Genomic DNA, 18451 nt, shown 5'->3' on the forward strand with positions numbered 1-18451 from the left:
TGTTCTATTTAATGCATTTAAGATAGATGAAAGTTAGTATTTCACATTGTGTGTGTTGATTGATTGACAGGCATGGAAATTGATGACATTGGAAACTAATTTTGCTTGTTACAGGCTTTTATTTAATTCGAAAGCCCTTTTTCAAACCAGTTGTATTTTTAAATTTTATACGTATTTATAAAACCAGGTCGCATGCTGCGCTGTTTGCGGTGTCCTGTGGCTTATCACACGGGGGAGAGCTGTATTGCAGCTGGCAGCCTTGTCCTTTCAACTCACAGCATCATCTGCAATAACCATTCCAGCTTGAAGAAGGGCAGTCGTGCGTCTCTCCAAGTAAATGTAAGCTGGTGCTTTATCTGTGCTAGAGGTAAGGCAGTTTTCCCTTTGGTCTGAGTATAAATGATGCATCAGCTTAAAATGTAGCATGTGTAACTTAAATCTTTTCTAAAGATTTTTTTCCCCTCCCTTTTTTTTTTGAAACAAAGAATTTCAAGACTAAATTAATGTTTTTCAGATTTTTTTCGGGGGGAATCATGGGTCTTTTCATTGCACCTCATGTTTTTTATTTGTTTCATGTAGGGGTGATTGAGCAAGACCAATCCGAAACCCTTATCAGTTCTTATACATATAAGTCGCACTACCTCCTGAGCGAGTCAAATCGTTCGGCTGAGTTGTTGAAAAAACCTATGATTCCTCCCTCACCGTCAACTACAGTAAAGAAATGTGGGAAAGGTAATAAAAACCACTTTATCTCCAGAACCATGTGTGCTTGAATTTTCTGACCTCCACCCCACCTACCATGCTGTTATCCCTATCCCGCATCTGCTAAATCTGTGGCTTTATTAAATCCTGTGTGATCATGCTTATGAAAATGTGTCAATTGAAATTTTTCATGTTTTTTTGACTAGCTATGAATTAATGATCAGAAATTTAAGAAAAAAGATATTAATATGGGCTTGAAATAATTACAAGGTCAACTTTCAATCCTTAACCAGGCTTTTCAAAGAAAACCTTTGCAGTTCTTAATGTACACATGACTGCATTGTTCTGTGATTTTGCAGGACCCTTTTTCCTACTGGCCTATAATTTTGCTTTGATAATTTGACACTTCCCCAATGTTACATTTGAAATGATTTGAGAATTGCAGTTGCTTTTATGGCATAATAAAAACATATAACAATTGGGGTAATTATCTGAAAGAATCTTGATATTCTAGGCATCAAATTGAATTCTGTTTCTTTTAACGTAAGTTGTTTTTTGAGGTGAAAGGGAAACAAAATATCATTGCACATTTAAGGTTTTGCCATTTGGATACTGACCTTCTGGCTCAGGTCACTCCAAAAATAATGGGCAGGAGTTGTCTGGATGTTGAAATAAATCAGGCAAAATGAACCTTGTTTGAGTGAAAAGCAGATAACTGTATTTTTCTTTGTCTTTTATGGACAAACAAGGTGCAAGACCTGTTACCTCCATACCTTTCTCTTTCCCGGGCTCTTGATTAAAGCTCTCTCCAATGATCCTTCTGTTCTCTGGCTTTTGGTCTCCGTGCTTCATATTTTTGGACTCTAGGTTGTGGTCTTTGACACACTACTTCTTTGTATGCCTCACTCACTCCAAGTTTGTATTCTGGACTTTGGCTGCTAATCTTAGTTACTGCCAACCCTGTCCTGCTTTTTGAGTCCTTGTCTCTTTGATGTACGCTCCCAGAATTGTCTCCCACTCTAGAAATGATTGGTAATGTAATCATGTATCTGTTGCTAGACTATGGCAATAAAAAAATGAATTTATACTTTGAAATTTTTCAGTGTCAAGGGCAAACTTCTCCAACTTCACTTTTTCTCCTTTTGAGTTAGTACATAGTTGGCACACAAATATCCTATATCACCATGCCTTCCCATGAGTTATACTTTTGATTTTTAATGAGAGTGCACAGTTGTTTTATTAGCAACCAACCTAAAAAAGTTAAAATGACAATTTTTGCTTTGTTTGGTTAAATCTTTGATGTCCATTGTATAATTTGTGGGCATAACCTTATGTTTCTCGGAGGGAGCCTTGTAGTTATTTTGAGCCCCAATGTTGCTTAGCATGAACAGGATCCTGCTTAACGTGCTACCTTCAAAGGTCAGCTCAAATGTTTTTTTAATCCAAGTCCCTGCTTCACCTCTGTCTATCCAGCTAACTAGAGAATGCTGCATTCATGCTTTTATGTGTTAGATGGACAAGCTGGTTTGCTGGCAAGCTTCATATTGTGGGCTCGTAGAGGAGAATCCTTCCTTGTTGCTTGTTAAGGCTTTTTTAAAAATGCATAATTTAAATAAAAACTGGAGGTTGAATTTATATTGGGTGGTAGTGAGAAACAGACAGTATCACATCAGCTGCCTGTTTAATGTCCCACCTCCTCTTCAGTTCTAGTGACTGAAAAAGAATTGAATATTGGGTAGAAATTATAGTAGGCAACCTAAGCAACACCGTGAGTTTCATGCTACAGCCTAAATTGAATTTCCACTTCCCAGTGCCTTGCCTTTTGCTTGTCCTGCCAGCTGACAAAAGCCCTTCTAATGTAGAATGTACATAATTCACGGTGAAAGACAAAAGCCAAGGAGATACTTTCTTATTTTTGTTTTCCAAGAGTGAGGGAGTTGCCAGCAATTAAACAGTTCTTGAGCATGTTTTATGTAACAGCTGCTGTGTCTTTGTCATTCCATTGTATGCTTTTATTCATCTTCACCTGCTTTCATCTCGGCACACTGTTCTTGAGTGCGGAGAAATCGCATGCCCGGATCAGTTTCTCTCATGACTAAGCTTCCCCGTGCTTCCACTGAAAGAATGCACGATACTGCAAGACAAACCGGCCTTGATCAAGTTGTTATCCACTTAATTATTCTGCTGGAAAGCACCCACTGTTATTCTCTGGTCAACACTAATGATTGCTCATATCATTTCTGCTGTGCAGATTTGAGTATCCATCTGAGATTCACATTAACAACTGTGAAATTAGAAACTTCCTCTTTGAGTACTAGGAAAAATCTGGTGGCTTTATATTGCTAACCTTGCGGTTTTTCTCCCATGTTGCTGCTGTGATTAGCGATATGCCTGGGACAAGTTTCATGCAGCTGAGCATTTATTGTGCTTTAGTTGCCTCGTGCACTTCAGTCCAAACTTGACTGCAGTTAGATATTCAGCCATACAGCTTGATTTGAGACTGGAAGTGCCCATCAGCTCTGGCACCTATCACGAACTCTGCTTCATGAAGCATCACAGTTCTGTGTTGGTCAACAAAAAAAACCTTCATTTTGGTAAATGTTCAGCCACTTCATACAAAAATAAGCACAGTTGAATTTGCAAGTGACGATTAAATATTTAAAACAGAAAAGCTCAAGTCAGTTTGTTTTAGCTGTGTTTAGTCTGAATCTGTAATATTCAAAAAAAGCTAGACTTTTGGGTTTGAAATGGGAATTTGTTTATTTGTTCTGGGTGTGTTTGAAATTCCTCTATGAAGTCTCTCTGCATGATGCCTAAGCGTTTCCCTCTGAACATTGCTTCAGATGACCTTGAAAATGCCAGCGTGTGTAACTGGGAAAATGGTGAGCACTAATGGAAGCAGCAGAGGTTGTTTGCGTTTACGCAAGTCACTAAAAAATGTTTCCTTGTGTGTCAAGGTGGCCGCCTGTTGTGCTGTGAATCCTGTCCCGCATCCTTCCACCCTGAATGCTTAACAATTGATATGCCAGAAGGGAACTGGTATTGCAATGATTGTAAAGCTGGCAAGAAATCACGCTACAAGGAAATCGTCTGGGTCAAACTGGGCATCTACAGGCAAGTTATTTGTCTTTTTTAATTTGCCAAAGAGCTTTGATAATTCATGACTTTAAAGAAGTTACTCAAAGAAAGTATGGAATCAGAAATGGTATTTTGCACAGTTGTGCTGAAATGCGATTATAATGTACCGCCAAAGATAATGGACTGAAACCAGAAGAGAGTGAAGAGGTGAAGTGCATTTTGCCAGTGTTCCCTTCCGATTGTCCAATTTCTTTGAGGGTTCTTAACTGAGGTTGAAGAAGCAACGGATAGCAGCATAAGCAGTTAAATGAATTACATAGCAAAGAAATGCCATTAGACTTCATTTCCTTGGTTGTGTTTGTTTTTAATGTGTGCATTAAGGGAATGTCTTTAAATTGTAGATGCAAGGGACTGAACCAGATGTCTTAGCTCTCACTGAGTGTTAACAAGTTTGAAATGTTAAAAATTCATGATTTTCATTACTCTGAATCCCTTGAAACAATATTGTCATAAATGACAACATAAAATAAGAACTGAGAACAATTATGAAAAGTTTGGGTACAATTCCACTGAAGCACCTTGTGTCCACTATGTTTCTGTTAACTCTTCTAGGCTGAAAAAAATGATCAATTTGATTTGTGTGGCTGAATATCATTTAAAATGAATACTGCAGTCATGAACATTTCCTAGCCAATTCATCAGCAAGTTTTAAACATGTCCCTAGATCCAGTACCAAGATAGAATAGGTTGTATCTTTTGGAACTAAATGTGTAATGGGTTTTGAGGTCTTTGTGAGGATGCAATTGCTTGGATGAGACTGAAGGGAATTGTCCCCTTATCTGTGTTTCATTATGAAAAATGGGCCCTTTGTCCATTGACAACATGTGTGATGTATTCAGAAGGTGGTTTTGCTGAAGGTCAGTGTCAATCTGGTGTGGTTGACTTGTACATATACCATAAAGCAAAGCCAGATCTAGCTCCCTGATTTGAAATAAACAAGGCAATTTAATGACGCACCCCTTCTGCATCGTTTATGTTTATTAATTTATTGTCCTGTTCCATTGCCTTAAACTGCAGTGCAATTCAAGAGTGCTGTAGCTAAGCTGACACTGAACATCAACAAGCAATTTGCTTTGCCACATCAGAGAAAGCTGTAGAGCTAGTAGAATTGGTAGTTGATGTCCATGCCATTGTTTCCCACCATTTCAGAACACATATATATGTTAAACTTGTATCTCCGGTGTAAATAAAATACAAACAGAAAATGCTGGAAATAGTCAGCAGGTCAGGTAGCATCTGTAAGGGAAGCAGAGTTAATGCTTCAGGTCAACGACCTTTTATCGATAAAATGCACATTTCAGCACTTCAGAATTTGGCTAACAGTCTGAACAGCATAAAATTGATTTGTGGACACGTCTCAAATTTTATACTTATTATACTTGCTTGACAGAAATCTCTGGCTATGAATTCAGTTCTCAAAAAAAAAGTCCTTTTAACATATTTAGTTCTGAAAGCAGTAATATCAATGTGTTTTTCTTGTACTAAACTGCCTTTGCATGAAAATGTAGCAACAATATTTCTCTTTTCATTGAAAGTTGATGAAATTTGGGGGAAAAAGTCTCCACAGGAAAGTCTAGTTTGGATCTTCTGTTGCACATTATGTGTTTTGAGAATGAAGTCAACAGGGAGTGATGGCTTTCTGACTATAGTGGGAGCTTGGAATGCTTTGCCATTGAGTGATCTGAAACAAAACCATGAAATGATTTTAGGGGAGAATTGGACAGTTATTTTGAGCAGAAAAAGATGTAATTTCCTGGCGAGAGAAAGAGGCAGTGGTTTTAATTTCTGATTGTAATGTCAAAGAGCCACCTTCTCTGCAGCAACACTGTGGTTCCATGATGAACTTAAAAGCATTTTTGTGATTCAAATTTCAATCATCATCATTCTAGCCTTCATATAGTGCCTTTAACATAGCAATATGACTCAAACTGTGCTTCAGATGTCAAAAGGCATAACCAGCCAAAGGTGATATTGAACGAGTGACCAAAGTCCTGGTCATATATTTTGGGTATTAATAAAGGATATAAAGGAAGAGAGGGCAGTGGAAAAGCAGAAGTGTTAAGCAAGGGACTTTGCAAAGCCAGTGCCTAGGCACGTGAAAAGTCTGCTGATCAATGTTGAGGTGAAGGTCAAAATATGGAAGAAGGGATAGTTCAGAGGGGAAGTTTTATCTCCTGCTCCCTTCACTCATTAACTGTTGGCCTCCCAACTTTTATTCCTGGCCCCCTGCTCACTGACTTGTGTAAATAATTCTCTTTCCTCAGACTGTCCCTGCCCCTTTGCAAACCTCTAATATTACCCTTGCTCCTGAAAAACCTACCGTCAAACATCTGAAGAAGGCTTCTGATGAAAAATCATGAATCTGAAGCATTATCTTTGTTCGTCTCTCTATAAATACCAGCAGACTTGTCGGCTATTTCCAGCATTTTTTGTTTTTATTCCACCTTCAAACTTTCTGACTTTGCCAACTACCACCCTGAACAAACCTCAATTACCTTTCCGGAGCCTGTGAATACCTCTTAAATCCCTGCTCATCCACTGCATGGTTTGGCAGAGGAGAGTGAGGCCTGAGACTGGATGTGGTCAAGCAGGGTCTGGTGACGGATGTCTCATCCAGTTAGCAAATCGATTCATGTTAGCATCCCTTAAGACTTGATAAAGTGAATATGGGGGCTATAACCAGTGTGAGACAGTAACAGATTTGCTCAGGAGAATGTTTTCAAAGATGAAGGTGAGGTAATGGCTGAGCAAATCAACAGCAGCAAAAGGTGTGACAGATGGAGGGCCAAAGGCACAAAGTACATATGTACATTTGGATGAGAGTTTAACCCAGGAACAGAAGCTGCAGGAAATAGGATTGGAAATATATCTAGGTAGTTAGGGATACACTGAGGTAATCTTGGCAACGATGAACATGGGAGTAGAGAAGGCATGGGAGATGACAGCATTAGATAAGTGGATTGTGGTGAAGTACTTCTGCTTGGTTCCTGTGAAGATTCAAATTCAGCCAATCGGAACAATGCAACTGAGTTCTTGTGCTGGACGGATTCAAAGCATGCTCCACTTTTTCCAAGATTTTTTACATGGCATGTTTCCTTTCTGCTATTTTGGGTAAATGACAGCCGTTCATAGTTATAGAAAGAATGCATATTTCTGAAATCACTCCTATTGGTAAAAGCACTTATTCATGAGATTGTTAATAAGTCATTGTGCTGTCCTGTTGGCTGTGTGTGACGTTCTGATGACCCATGCTTCTTTGCAGTTGTCCTTACCCTGATGTTTGTTTCAGGTGGTGGCCAGCAGAGGTTTGTAATCCCAAATCTGTGCCACTTAACATTCAAGCAATGAAGCACCATATAGGAGAATTCCCTGTGCGTTTCTTTGGATCGAATGATTACTATTGGGTGCATCAGGGCAGAGTCTTTCCTTACTTAGAAGGAGACAAGGGCAACGTGTCCGACGGGCGTGCTGGTGGTATTAATGAGATTTTCAAAAAAGGTAAAATCTTCAGAATACAAGCAGAGTTGTCATTCCCTAATGCAAACTGAACAGCCTGCAGCCTTAAATACAACTATTGCACATTTGTCACTTATTTATTAGCTGCTTTGTATTGCTTCCTTGCTCTAAGCTCTTGCTGTAAGGTAATGAAGTATTCCAGCTTAAAGGCATTTCCACAGCCATTGAAAGCTGTCCCTGGTCAACCTGTCAATTCTCGTGTGGAAAGGAGATACTTCCATAGAATGTTTTTCATCTCTTTGCATAAAGAATGTTGTTGAAACCTGCTTGGGTTGACAAGGAGGAGCTTAAGTGCATGATTTTTTGAATTTTGCTTGTATTTTCTTGCCAAGAATTTGGATGCTGTTGTTGAATAATTATTGACTTTCTGAAAACTGAATCATTATTGGAGCTAACTAGCTGTGTGCCAGTAACAACATTAGAATGCTAGTGAGTAGCTCCAAAGCAGCAATCCCTTAAATTCAGCAGTGGCTATTATATAGCATGGGGACGAGAAACTCATCCCAAATAAAAATGTTGCTTTCTGCCACTCGTAGCACTGGAAGAAGCTGCTAAACGATTCCAAGAGCTAAAGTTATTGAAAGAGAGCAAGGAAGCACTAGAAAATGAACGCAACGAAAGAAAGCCGCCAGCATATAGATTCATTAAAGTAAGTTCTGTCAACAATGAAAAGTAAAAGTAATCAGCACCACTTGAGACTGTTTCCATGATTTAATTTTTCACTTAGTTAATTCTGGGCAACCACATGCAGATGTACAAATGGAGCAGGAACTGCCTCCACTGTACAGTTTTATCTCTTCAGATTGAAATAACATGACACTTAACATTCATCAATTATTACATTTTCTAATAATGGGTCCATTGACGAGTCTGACCTTGTTCACTGAAAATAAATAGGAATTTTATTTGAACGTCTCGCAGTCGGATGCCACGTTGTTTCTGTACGTTGTTGTTTTGCTCCTCTCCTTGGTGCCCTGGATGTCACTTGGGGTACAGTCCCTCAGAGTGCTGACTCCCCAAGTCTCCAACATAATCACCGTTCTTCTCATGAACCTAGCAATTAAGCTAGAAATGAATGCTGGCGATGTTCAGGAAGAATATGTCAGGTGATAGTTTGACATTCCTCTCTCTGCTTTTTTGTCATGGATGTGTTCCTGTGCACTTGAAGTAGTTGGTGGCCCCCTTAAACAAAGCAGGAGAATGTCGCACTAACTTATGAAATGTATGTCCACTAACATTGCTGTGACATGTCTTCAGAACCCAAGATGCTTTCTGAGCACTGTTTGGGAGGAAGAGGAGCAATTGTGGCCTATTGTGATTCTGCCTCAGAGTCACTTTTCAGCTTTGACTGTGATAAGGAGCAGTGCTGAATTAAATTCCCTCTCCTTTCCTGGGCCTGTCTTAGATCCACACAGTACAATAGACAGTCACACCACAGGTTTCTTGATTTGCAAGGCTCAGGATCACTGACTTGTTTTTAATATACTTTACAGTCTTTCTTTTTTTGGTGTTTTTTATTACCATCTTGATAGTTGTAGGGGTGAATTAACTCTCCCCCTTTACTTATCTTATAGTTTTTGTGAATCTCAGTGGTAAGTTGGCTGTTGTTTAAAAGTGAAGTTGCACAAGTTGTTAAGATACAAGAAAACTGAAATGGTCAAGTATATGCTCTAATAAAATGCAACACTTTTTCCCACACCAGACAAACAAACCAATTGGGAAAGTACAGATCCGTGTTGCTGACTTGTCAGAAATCCCAAGGTGCAACTGTAAGCCCACTGATGAAAACCCTTGTGGACTAGATTCAGAATGTCTGAACCGAATCCTGATGTACGAGTGCCACCCGATTGTCTGTCCAGCTGGAGAAAGGTGCCAGAACCAGTGCTTCACCAAACGCCTATACCCTGAGACAGAGCTTGTGAGAACAGAAGCACGTGGCTGGGGCCTCTGTACTAAAGTGGACATTAAAAAGGTGACTTCTCTGCACTTTTTGCTTCCTTCAATTTGCAAAGAATGACTGTATCATTAGAGAGGTGTAGGCTCTGTGTGTCATCCACAGAGTTGAATAGAGATGTATTTCTAGTCAAACTTGCTGAACTTGACGTAGATGTTCCAGCAAATACATTGGCCAGGATTTTCCAGCCCCGTTGCGGGCGGGACCCGCTGAGGGCGAGGCGGTGCCCCAGCCAGAAGTCCATTGACTTGTGGCGGGACTGGAAGAACCTAGTGGCAGGTGCAGAAAATCCCCGCCCACTGTCTGGGTGGGATGCGTGTTTAAAACACCTTTACGTGTTTTTCATTTGTCATTCTTGCATGTAGGGTCAATTTGTGACTGAGTATGTTGGTGAATTAATTGATGAAGAAGAATGCAGAAACCGCATAAAACATGCTCACGAAAGCAACGTTACCAATTTCTATTTATTGACTTTAACCAAGGTAAGGCAGCAGTTACTTTATACTCAGTGCAATTGTTACTTTTGTGGTGCTGATGAAGGCTTGATTGGAAAAAGACAACTTGGGGCTCCCACACAGTAGATCATTGAGTGGTAAAGGTGGCAATTTGCACTTACTCTGAGGTCCCATGTCAGCGATTGTGTCCTCAGTGAGAGGCATCAAGTGGAGACCTGGTGCTTCCCAGTTGAGAATGCTTACCAAAGAGAGAGCCTCTGTGCAAATTTATTTTGCAAAAGAAGAAAGAAAAGAAAGGCTTGCATTTACATAGTGCAGATCTCAAGTTCAGGCCGTCCCAAAGTGTTTTGTTGCCAATTAAAAACTTTTTGAAGTGGCCACTATATCAAGATAGGAAACATGGCAGCCAATTTGTGCAGTGCAAGGTTTCTGCAAATAGCAATAAGATGACCAGGTGATCTGTTTCTCAATCAAGTTTGTTACGGGATAAATATTGACCAGAACACCAGGGAGAATTCCACAGCCGTTTTTTTTTTGAACAGTGCCATGGGGCCTTATATGTCCACCTGAGAGAGCAGATGGGACCTTGGTTTAGCATCTCATCCAAGGGATGGCAGCTCTGACAGTGCAGTGCACCCTCAGTTCTTCACTGAATTGTACGCTGAATTATGTGCACCTTTCTTTTCGTCATCCTGAATGGCATTGATGAAGAACCTAGCACAATTTAGCGAGTGATATTCTGGCTGAATGAATAATGATAGGCATAGGGGTTAGTGATGAGTGGTCTAAAACAGTCTAGAATAGCAAAATAGCTTGGAAGATCATAAAGCTGCTTTTGCTTCAAAACTTGGAGGCTGTTTGCACTCAAATTTGCCCAGAAATGTGTTCTTCTGGCCTTGTGATGTTGCAGTGTCTGTGGTATAATGTTGGCCTTTATTGCAAGGGGGATGGAGTTTAAAAGAAGGGAAATCTTGTTAGAACTGCACAGGGCATTGGTGAGACCACACCAAGGGTATTATGTGCAGTTTGGGTCTTCTTACTTGAGGAAGGATATACTTGCATTGGAAGCCTTAACTTCAGGTTCATTAGTCTGATTCCTGGGATGATGGCGGTTGTGTTATGAGCAAAGGTTCAGCAAGTCGCAAGCAAAGGTTGAGCAAGCAAACTCATGGGAGTTCAGAATAATAAGAGGTGATCTTATTGAAACATAGAAGATTCTGAGGGGGCTTGATGCTGAGAGAATGACCCTGCCCGAGCCCCCTTGTGGGGGAATCGAGAACTAGGGGACACGGTCTAAAAATGTGGGTCGCCCATTTAAGACTATCTCAGAGGAGAATTAGTCTTGTGAATTCACTATCCCAGAGAGCAGTTGAGCATTTGTCATTTTATGTATTTGAGGCTGAGTTATAGAGATTTTTGAGCTACAGGGGATTCAATAGTTATGGGGTGCAGACAGGAAAGTGGGGTTAAGGCTACAATCGAATCAGCCATGGTATTGAAAAGTGGAGCAGGCCGGAGGTCCGAATGACCTATTCCTCCTATTTCTTTTCACCTTTATAGTCCACCTATCATCTGGCACCTTGTTCAGAGCACCATGCCTATGTCTGTATTCCAGCTGATAGTGTTGAGAAGCAACAAGTGATAATAATGGCTAGCTCCTCGTGATAAAGAATTAAAGTCTCATCCTGATTGGACCAGCTTGGAGCTTGAGCAGACATTGCTATTTGATAATAGTTCTTTATGTATGACTGTCTTTCTTCACAGCAGTCACTATTATTGGCAATGGCATTGTGTTTATTGTAGGCATTATCATATATCAACTTTATATAGCATCTTTTTCCTTGGTGTCCATCTTAATGCTTTTGCTGGCAAACAAAATGAAGCCTTGAATTAAAGAAAAAGGATCCTGTATGGTTTAAGCAAAGCTCACATTTAAAATGAAGAACAGTCTGGAGTTCTTTCATTTCAGTCTTAAAATGGCCATTGTAAGCTTGTTGCATTGTATTGTCAGATCCTTGTCCTTGTTGATCCTTCAGACATAAACTGGATATTTTCACTGTGATGGATATTTTTCCTGTGAGTTCTAAATAGGAAAGGCTTCAGGAATAAAGATTCTCATTAGTCAAAAGGTGAAGAGAAACGAAATATTAAATTTATGTTTTTCCAGGATCGGATCATTGACGCTGGGCCCAAAGGCAATTACTCCCGCTTCATGAACCATAGTTGTAATCCAAACTGTGAGACGCAGAAATGGATGGTGAACGGTGATACGCGTGTTGGGCTCTTTGCACTTTGTGACATACGAGCAGGTGAGAGTTTGTGGGAGTGAAGGGATCTTTATTAGAACTGGATGTGATGCAGTTAGTTTGCATTATGGAAACTAGTTATGAAATTGGTTTGAAAATCCATTCATGAATATGCATTTTAATACCTTGAGTCACTGTGTCCAGAAACGAGTGAAGAAGCCGCAATGACATGAATTTCATTCCATTCTAGGTGAGGTTATTTCGCCTCCCGTTATTAGACTGTTGTTAAAATAGAAAGGAACACTATGATTTCCATTTGTTGCCCAGCATATCAGTGTCCATTGGGGATGATTCATTTCAGTTAACCAAGTGGTAATTGAATTGCCTAGATACTGGCAGATATTACATTGTTCATGTTACTTGCTCCCATGACATGATGTGATTTTAAACTTCGAGGCATTATACTAGATGTTAAATGGTACCATTGTAGGAGGCTGTTGCAAACTGGTTTCACTCCGCAAAATATTACTTTGGCTTCCTTTGTATTTTTACTGAATCAAGGTAGGGTGCATTTCAGGGCATTGCTACACTTTTGAGATACGATATCTTCAACAATATAAGCCTGGCTTTTTTGTTTCATGTCTTTTAACTTCTAAGTAGATTGCCCCCCCCATAGAGTGGGAACTACTTGTTGAAATAATGCCCATTTATTTTACCTTTAGGATCTGAACTAACCTTCAATTATAACTTGGATTGTTTGGGCAATGGAAAGACAGTATGTAAGTGTGGAGCTCCCAACTGCAGTGGGTATCTGGGTGTGCGTCCAAAGGTGAGTGTCATAAGGTTTGGTTCAGGCATCTCTGTGACATGTGCGATTGTAACAAGTGAGATTTATTTCAGTAATTTAGCATTGGCATTAGCTAAAAAAAAGGAAAAGTGAGACGGTGGGAAATATTTTTGAGCAGGTTGTTTTCAAATCAGTCCAGGCTGATGAAGAAAGAACTTGCTTATCACAATCTGAGGACACCCCCAAATGCTTCACAGCCTGTCCATCACTTTTCAAAATACAGTGGTGTTACTTAGACAAACATGGCAGCCAATTTACATGCACAGTGGCAAAAACAAAAATGCCATCAATCATCAATTATCATCAAGACTAAAGTGATTTCCCTATGGTTAATTATGTGGAGCTTAAACAAGTGAGGAAAGGTGTCTCCTTTCCATGGTACAGACTTGCCATTTGCTGGAATGTGTCGACACATAAAATAGTCTGTATTTCTGACAGGCTGCAACATTCAGCTTCATGTTTCTGTGTGATTTTGAGCTTCCTTGTTTTAGCAACAAGTTGCCTGCTATTCTTCTGCAAGAAACTGAAGTACAGGCAGAGCAAAGACAGGAGAAGCCTACCTGATTGTCACTCTTGATGTTTTCTTGCCTTCTTCCCCAAAGGAACTTGTGCACATTGGTCTGTAGTTCCACGGTGTTGTTTAATCTCTGCTTTGTTTCTTTCTCTCTTTCTGCTCTCCCAATCTCAACCAGTATCACAGGCTCAGTTAACCAAAGAGATGCAGGAGATTCTGTGGACTGTTGAATTTTGTCCATTTTTGCACGTCTGTGCAATTTTTGAAAATTTGCTCTGAGCTGTGTTTACAGCATATTAAATAGCATCTGAAGTGTATGCATGTTGCATTTTTATGTTGCACAAAATTGGAAGCTGCTGTTTATTCTATCAGTTAAGTTTTGCTTCACATATGTACACTGCTGCCTCAATTGTACTCCATTGTTGATACATAGCTTGGTCACTTTTGTTTTTGATTTCAAGCTTCCCCTTCCTCTTTAAATCAGTTTTCTGCACCTCATGAAGAAGTTGGTGCATTATTGGGTTGTCATTCTGCGGCTGATCGGTACCACGCCCTAGGGTGCATTCATGATGCTTTTAACCTAGACTGAGTCATCAGACTCTTGTTTTTGTTATGTCAATAAGACATGAAAAGAAATCAAAACTGTCTGTATCAAAACTTGATTCTTTTTTGCTATTTGAAAATGGACTCCTGCTGATCCACAAAATGGCTGCTGCAAGGTACATGACTCAAGATGAGCCATTTGTTCTGGAAGGTTCCAACAGAGACTAGAAGAACAAAAGGGTTCCACTCCCGTCTTTGTGGAATCTCTCACTCCATTGTAAGACCACATTATAATTGCAAAACTAGATGACTAACAGACAAACTGGCTCCCTCAGCTGGGATGATAACAAAAACAGGTATCAAAAACTTGTTTCACCTGAGGAAGTGTTAACAACCACTATTTTGCTTCTAAGACAAACAATGGATTTCAGCCAGGAGCACAGAAACTGCTTGCAAGGCTGCAGTTAACTCATTAATGGGCTATGTCACATGACCCCCATGTGTCGAGCCATTTGAATTATTTTAATATTATATTTCTAGCCTCACAGCTCAGTCTGCTGTTTTAATATGAATTGGAAGGAGTTCCAGCAGGCTACCTGGCGAGCCAAGCAGGCAGCCATCATCTCTCAACTCCCCAAAGCCTACTTGATTTGAAAAGTCTTTGATCAATGCCCCCCAAGTGGCCTGAGCACAAAACAGCCCATTGTGCTGCAGCGTCATCTGTTACAAGGGATTTTCATAAAAGCAAAATAGTGCAGATGCTGGAAATCTGAAAGACAGAAAATGCTGGAAAAACTCAGCAGGTCTAACAGCATCTGTGGAGAGAAAGAGTTGTTTTGAGCCCATATGATTCTTCAAGCATTGAAGAGTCGTTGAAGGACTCGAAACGTTGACGAGGATTTTCATGTTGTCTCCAGCCAGAAGCCCATCCGGACTGAACTCTGTCATGAAGGAAACGCCCTCTGGACTTGGATTTCCCGGACTCAGGAAATCATATGAACTAATATTCATTTCTGCAGTTCTTTTTACTGTTCTTGCCCATAGTTATAAATTTTCCTCTTTTCTATCCTCCCCCTTACTGTGTCTGTGTGTGTGTGTGGTTGTGAATGCTCCCCTTCCCCTGCCGTGCCCCCACCCACTCCCAGGTTTGAATGTAAATAAACTAACCTCCTGAGTTAGCCATAACATGAGTTTGCTGAAAGTTACTATTAAATTGGATCTCTCAAACTGAGAGCTTGGGGAAACATGCCAGAGCCCACTTTAAAAAGAAAAAAGGTCAAAAACACCCCTGCATATGGACAGATGGGGAGGGGAAGGGAGCCCAGCTTTGTGCTCTGACACTAGCACATTGAACAGGAGAGGGCAGCGGGGGGCTTGGTGTGGTCACGAATTGCTGTCCAGAGCTTGAACACTGGTAGGTGTTCATTCCCTAACTTAGGGATGTGAGAAACAAATGTAACATTTGCAATGCCCCCATCTTGGCCAAGATCATCTCATGCCAATTGTGAAACCAGCTTTAGAGTTCATTATCTACAGTCAACTGATCAGTGGACAGGAGGGCAGGCAGAAAGAAAGAGAGGTCATCAAGTTGTAGAGTCATTATGACACAGAAGGAGGCCATTCGACCTGTCGAGTCCATGCTGTCTCTGTAGAAAAGTCCAATCAATCCCATTCCTCTGGTCTATCCCCATAGCCCTGCAGTTTATTTCCATTAAGTGCCCATCCATTTTCCTTCGGAAATCATTCTTCATCTCTGCTTCCTTCATCCTCTTAGGCGGAGAGTTCAGGCCACTACCATTCATTGTGTAAAAAAAAAATTCTTCCCCACGTCATTCAACTCTTGCCCAAAACCTTAAGTCTGTGCCCCCTAGTCCTTGTACCATGAACTTGTCTTGGTGTATCCTCTCTAAACCTGTCTTAAACTTGTATACCTCTATCAGGGAAAAAAGTGCTGGAAATACTCAGTAGTTCTGGCAGCATCTGTGGAGGGAGAAACAGAGTTAAGTGTGCGAGGATGTGACCTTTCATTAAGACCTTCCACAGATGCATCCCAGGACTATGATAACTATTTACCATGTCTTGCTGTTTTCTGTCCTTAAACCAATTTTTTATACAAGCTTACACTGACTCTCCTATTCCATGAGCATCAGTTTTCTTAAGCAGCCATATATGGGGTACTTGGTCAAAGGCTTTCTTATAATCCTTATGGACAAGATCCATTGCTTCACCTTCATTAACTTCCTCTGTTAGTGATTGAAGAGATGTGAATTAGATTAGTCAAGCACTGTGTGCCTTTTACCAAGCTGTGCTGGCGCTCCTTAGTTAACTCAAACTTCTCCAAGTGCCTGTTGATGTTCCCTGCCACCCGCCCCTCCCACACAACCAATTATTGCCCACCACAGATGTTAAACTGACTGGCTTGTAGTTACGAGAAATGTTGTTACACCCTTCCTTCACTGAGGGTTTCACATTTGTCCCTCTGCAATTCTCTGCCACCTCTCATATATCGAGGGAAGATTGGAAGATTATGGCAAACCCATATGCTATCTGAACTCCCACTTAGCTTACATCCCAGATTGCTCAGTGATCAGGACCAGGCATTTTATCCACTCTAAGCATAGCCAGCCTTTCTAGAACATCTTTCCTATGAATTTTCACCTTATCCATTATCTCTATCATCTCTACTTCTATTGACATTTTGTCAGTATCCTCTTCCTTCATAAACACTGATCGAAGGAAGTACTTGTTAAGTATTCTAGCCTTTCCCTGCGCCACCAAGCATCTTATCACCATCTTTGTCCCTACCTCTTAGTATCCACTTAATATTTACATGCTGAATGGTAGAAAATTTTGGGTTCCCTTTGATGTCAACTGCCATTCTATTCTTTTATTCTCTCCTTGCCAGTCATGATTTCCTCTTCACTTCCCCTTTCAACTTGGGGTATTTGGCCTAGCTCTTTTCTGAAGAATTCACTTGATAGGCATCATGCACCATCTCTTTTTTTTTGTTTGTTTCTGCATATCTGGAGATATGGGCTTTGGTTCCCTTACCTTTGGACCTTTATTGGAATAAGTGTAGCTTGTACTTGAAATATTTTTTTTAAAGACAACTCGTTGCTTTATTACAGTTTTTCCTGTCAATTTTTTGTTCTATTTTACCCTGGCTGGTTCCCCTTCCATCCCATTCAAGTTTGCCCTTTTCCAGTTTAGAACTTTTACTTTAGAAGAGTTTAGTTTGGACAACCAACGACTAAGGTGTTCATTGAACAGAATTGAAAATGGAAAAGCAGACATTATTTTTATAAATGGTGACTCTTTGAAAAAAATTGGTCACTTGCTGAAGAGATTTTATGAAACTGAAATGCTGCTTTTTGCCTCTTGGATTTACCAGACTGCTGCTGCAACAGCAAATGAAGAAAAGGCAAAAAATGCGAAGAAGAAGATGAAGAAACGTAAAACCAAAATAGATGTCAGAAAAATGCATGAGGACTATTGCTACCGCTGCTGTGATGGAGGCGAGCTGGTGATGTGTGATAAGAAGGATTGCCCCAAAGCATATCATCTCTCGTGCCTAAATTTGACCAAACCACCATTTGGTAAGCAGTACTAATCTTGCAGTGTACATACACTGCATGTATCTTAAAAATATATTCTATACCCCTGTTTCATTGTTATGTTTTAGAAGAAGATAATGAAAATACTAAGGCACTATTAAATTTGTTGTTTTAGCCACAGTACTTTTTAGGGTTAGCGCATGTTAAAATGTTACATATTTGCAAGGAACTATATGAAGGCACATTGCTGTGATTATGGACATTTGTGTCCTTGACATCCAGCTGTGTGCCACTTAAGCCTGCAGTTCTACAACCCGACCTGGTGGATTATTCTGGGAGCTCATCACCCTTTGAGTGAGGAAGTTCCGACCACCATCTGTTGTAAATTTATCCTCTTGAAGAAAAAGCAGCTGACTAAAATTTACCATCCTTTCACACAAGTTTAACTGTTGTAAACCAGGTTTTGTGAGAATCGTATATTCATTCAAGTATCCTGAAAAGCCACCTAAAATGTGTTCCCATAATGTACATTGATCAGTTTTCTGTAACTTCAGTCTGTATGCTTTGGGTGTGATTAGTAAGGGGATCCGAATAGAGACTGGGTGTGCAAATTGCAAATCAGCACTTTAATCAGGATTTCCATGACTCAGGCTCAGTTCATCACTCATTGCTATTGTGTTGCTTGCAGCTTATGATTTCTCAATGTTAGCAGGGCAACTTGAGGGGAGTGGGTGGGATGTGGGGGAAACAGGAGGAGACACTAAGCTTCTTTCATAGGAGAGAACACTGACTGCTTTATACATCTTGTGGCCTCTGGAGTGCCTTGAGCAAAAGGAAAAGCACAGATTGGTCGTCTCTTTGGTAGATTGGCTGGGTGTTAATTGAGAGAGGAAGCAATTTATACGATTGTGAATTGGCTGGCAGAAGTCGTGTGGTGCATGGAGACAGGAAAAAAAAGAAAGGGATGCACAACACGTAAAAC

The 18451-nt window shown here is 40.3% G+C and overlaps 1 protein-coding gene across 4 annotated transcripts in view; it reads left to right on the forward strand.

Annotated features, from left to right (window-relative positions):
• The window catches only part of nsd3 (nuclear receptor binding SET domain protein 3), an 80006-nt gene that overhangs the window by 53035 nt on the left and 8520 nt on the right, over positions 1-18451 (forward strand). For 3 of the 4 annotated variants that reach the window (XM_041209220.1, XM_041209222.1, XM_041209223.1), the window contains exons 13-22: positions 188-367; positions 580-732; positions 3660-3816; positions 7130-7338; positions 7893-8005; positions 9059-9328; positions 9676-9792; positions 11933-12074; positions 12734-12840; positions 17307-17511. In XM_041209220.1, coding sequence (XP_041065154.1) covers positions 188-367; positions 580-732; positions 3660-3816; positions 7130-7338; positions 7893-8005; positions 9059-9328; positions 9676-9792; positions 11933-12074; positions 12734-12840; positions 17307-17511 — 1653 coding nt within the window. The remainder of the gene's footprint in view (positions 1-187; positions 368-579; positions 733-3659; positions 3817-7129; positions 7339-7892; positions 8006-9058; positions 9329-9675; positions 9793-11932; positions 12075-12733; positions 12841-17306; positions 17512-18451) is intronic. The other variant, XM_041209224.1, reaches the window with a different exon arrangement.

This window comes from Carcharodon carcharias, chromosome 17, assembly GCF_017639515.1.
Source record: "Carcharodon carcharias isolate sCarCar2 chromosome 17, sCarCar2.pri, whole genome shotgun sequence".
Lineage (NCBI taxonomy): Eukaryota > Metazoa > Chordata > Chondrichthyes > Lamniformes > Lamnidae > Carcharodon > Carcharodon carcharias.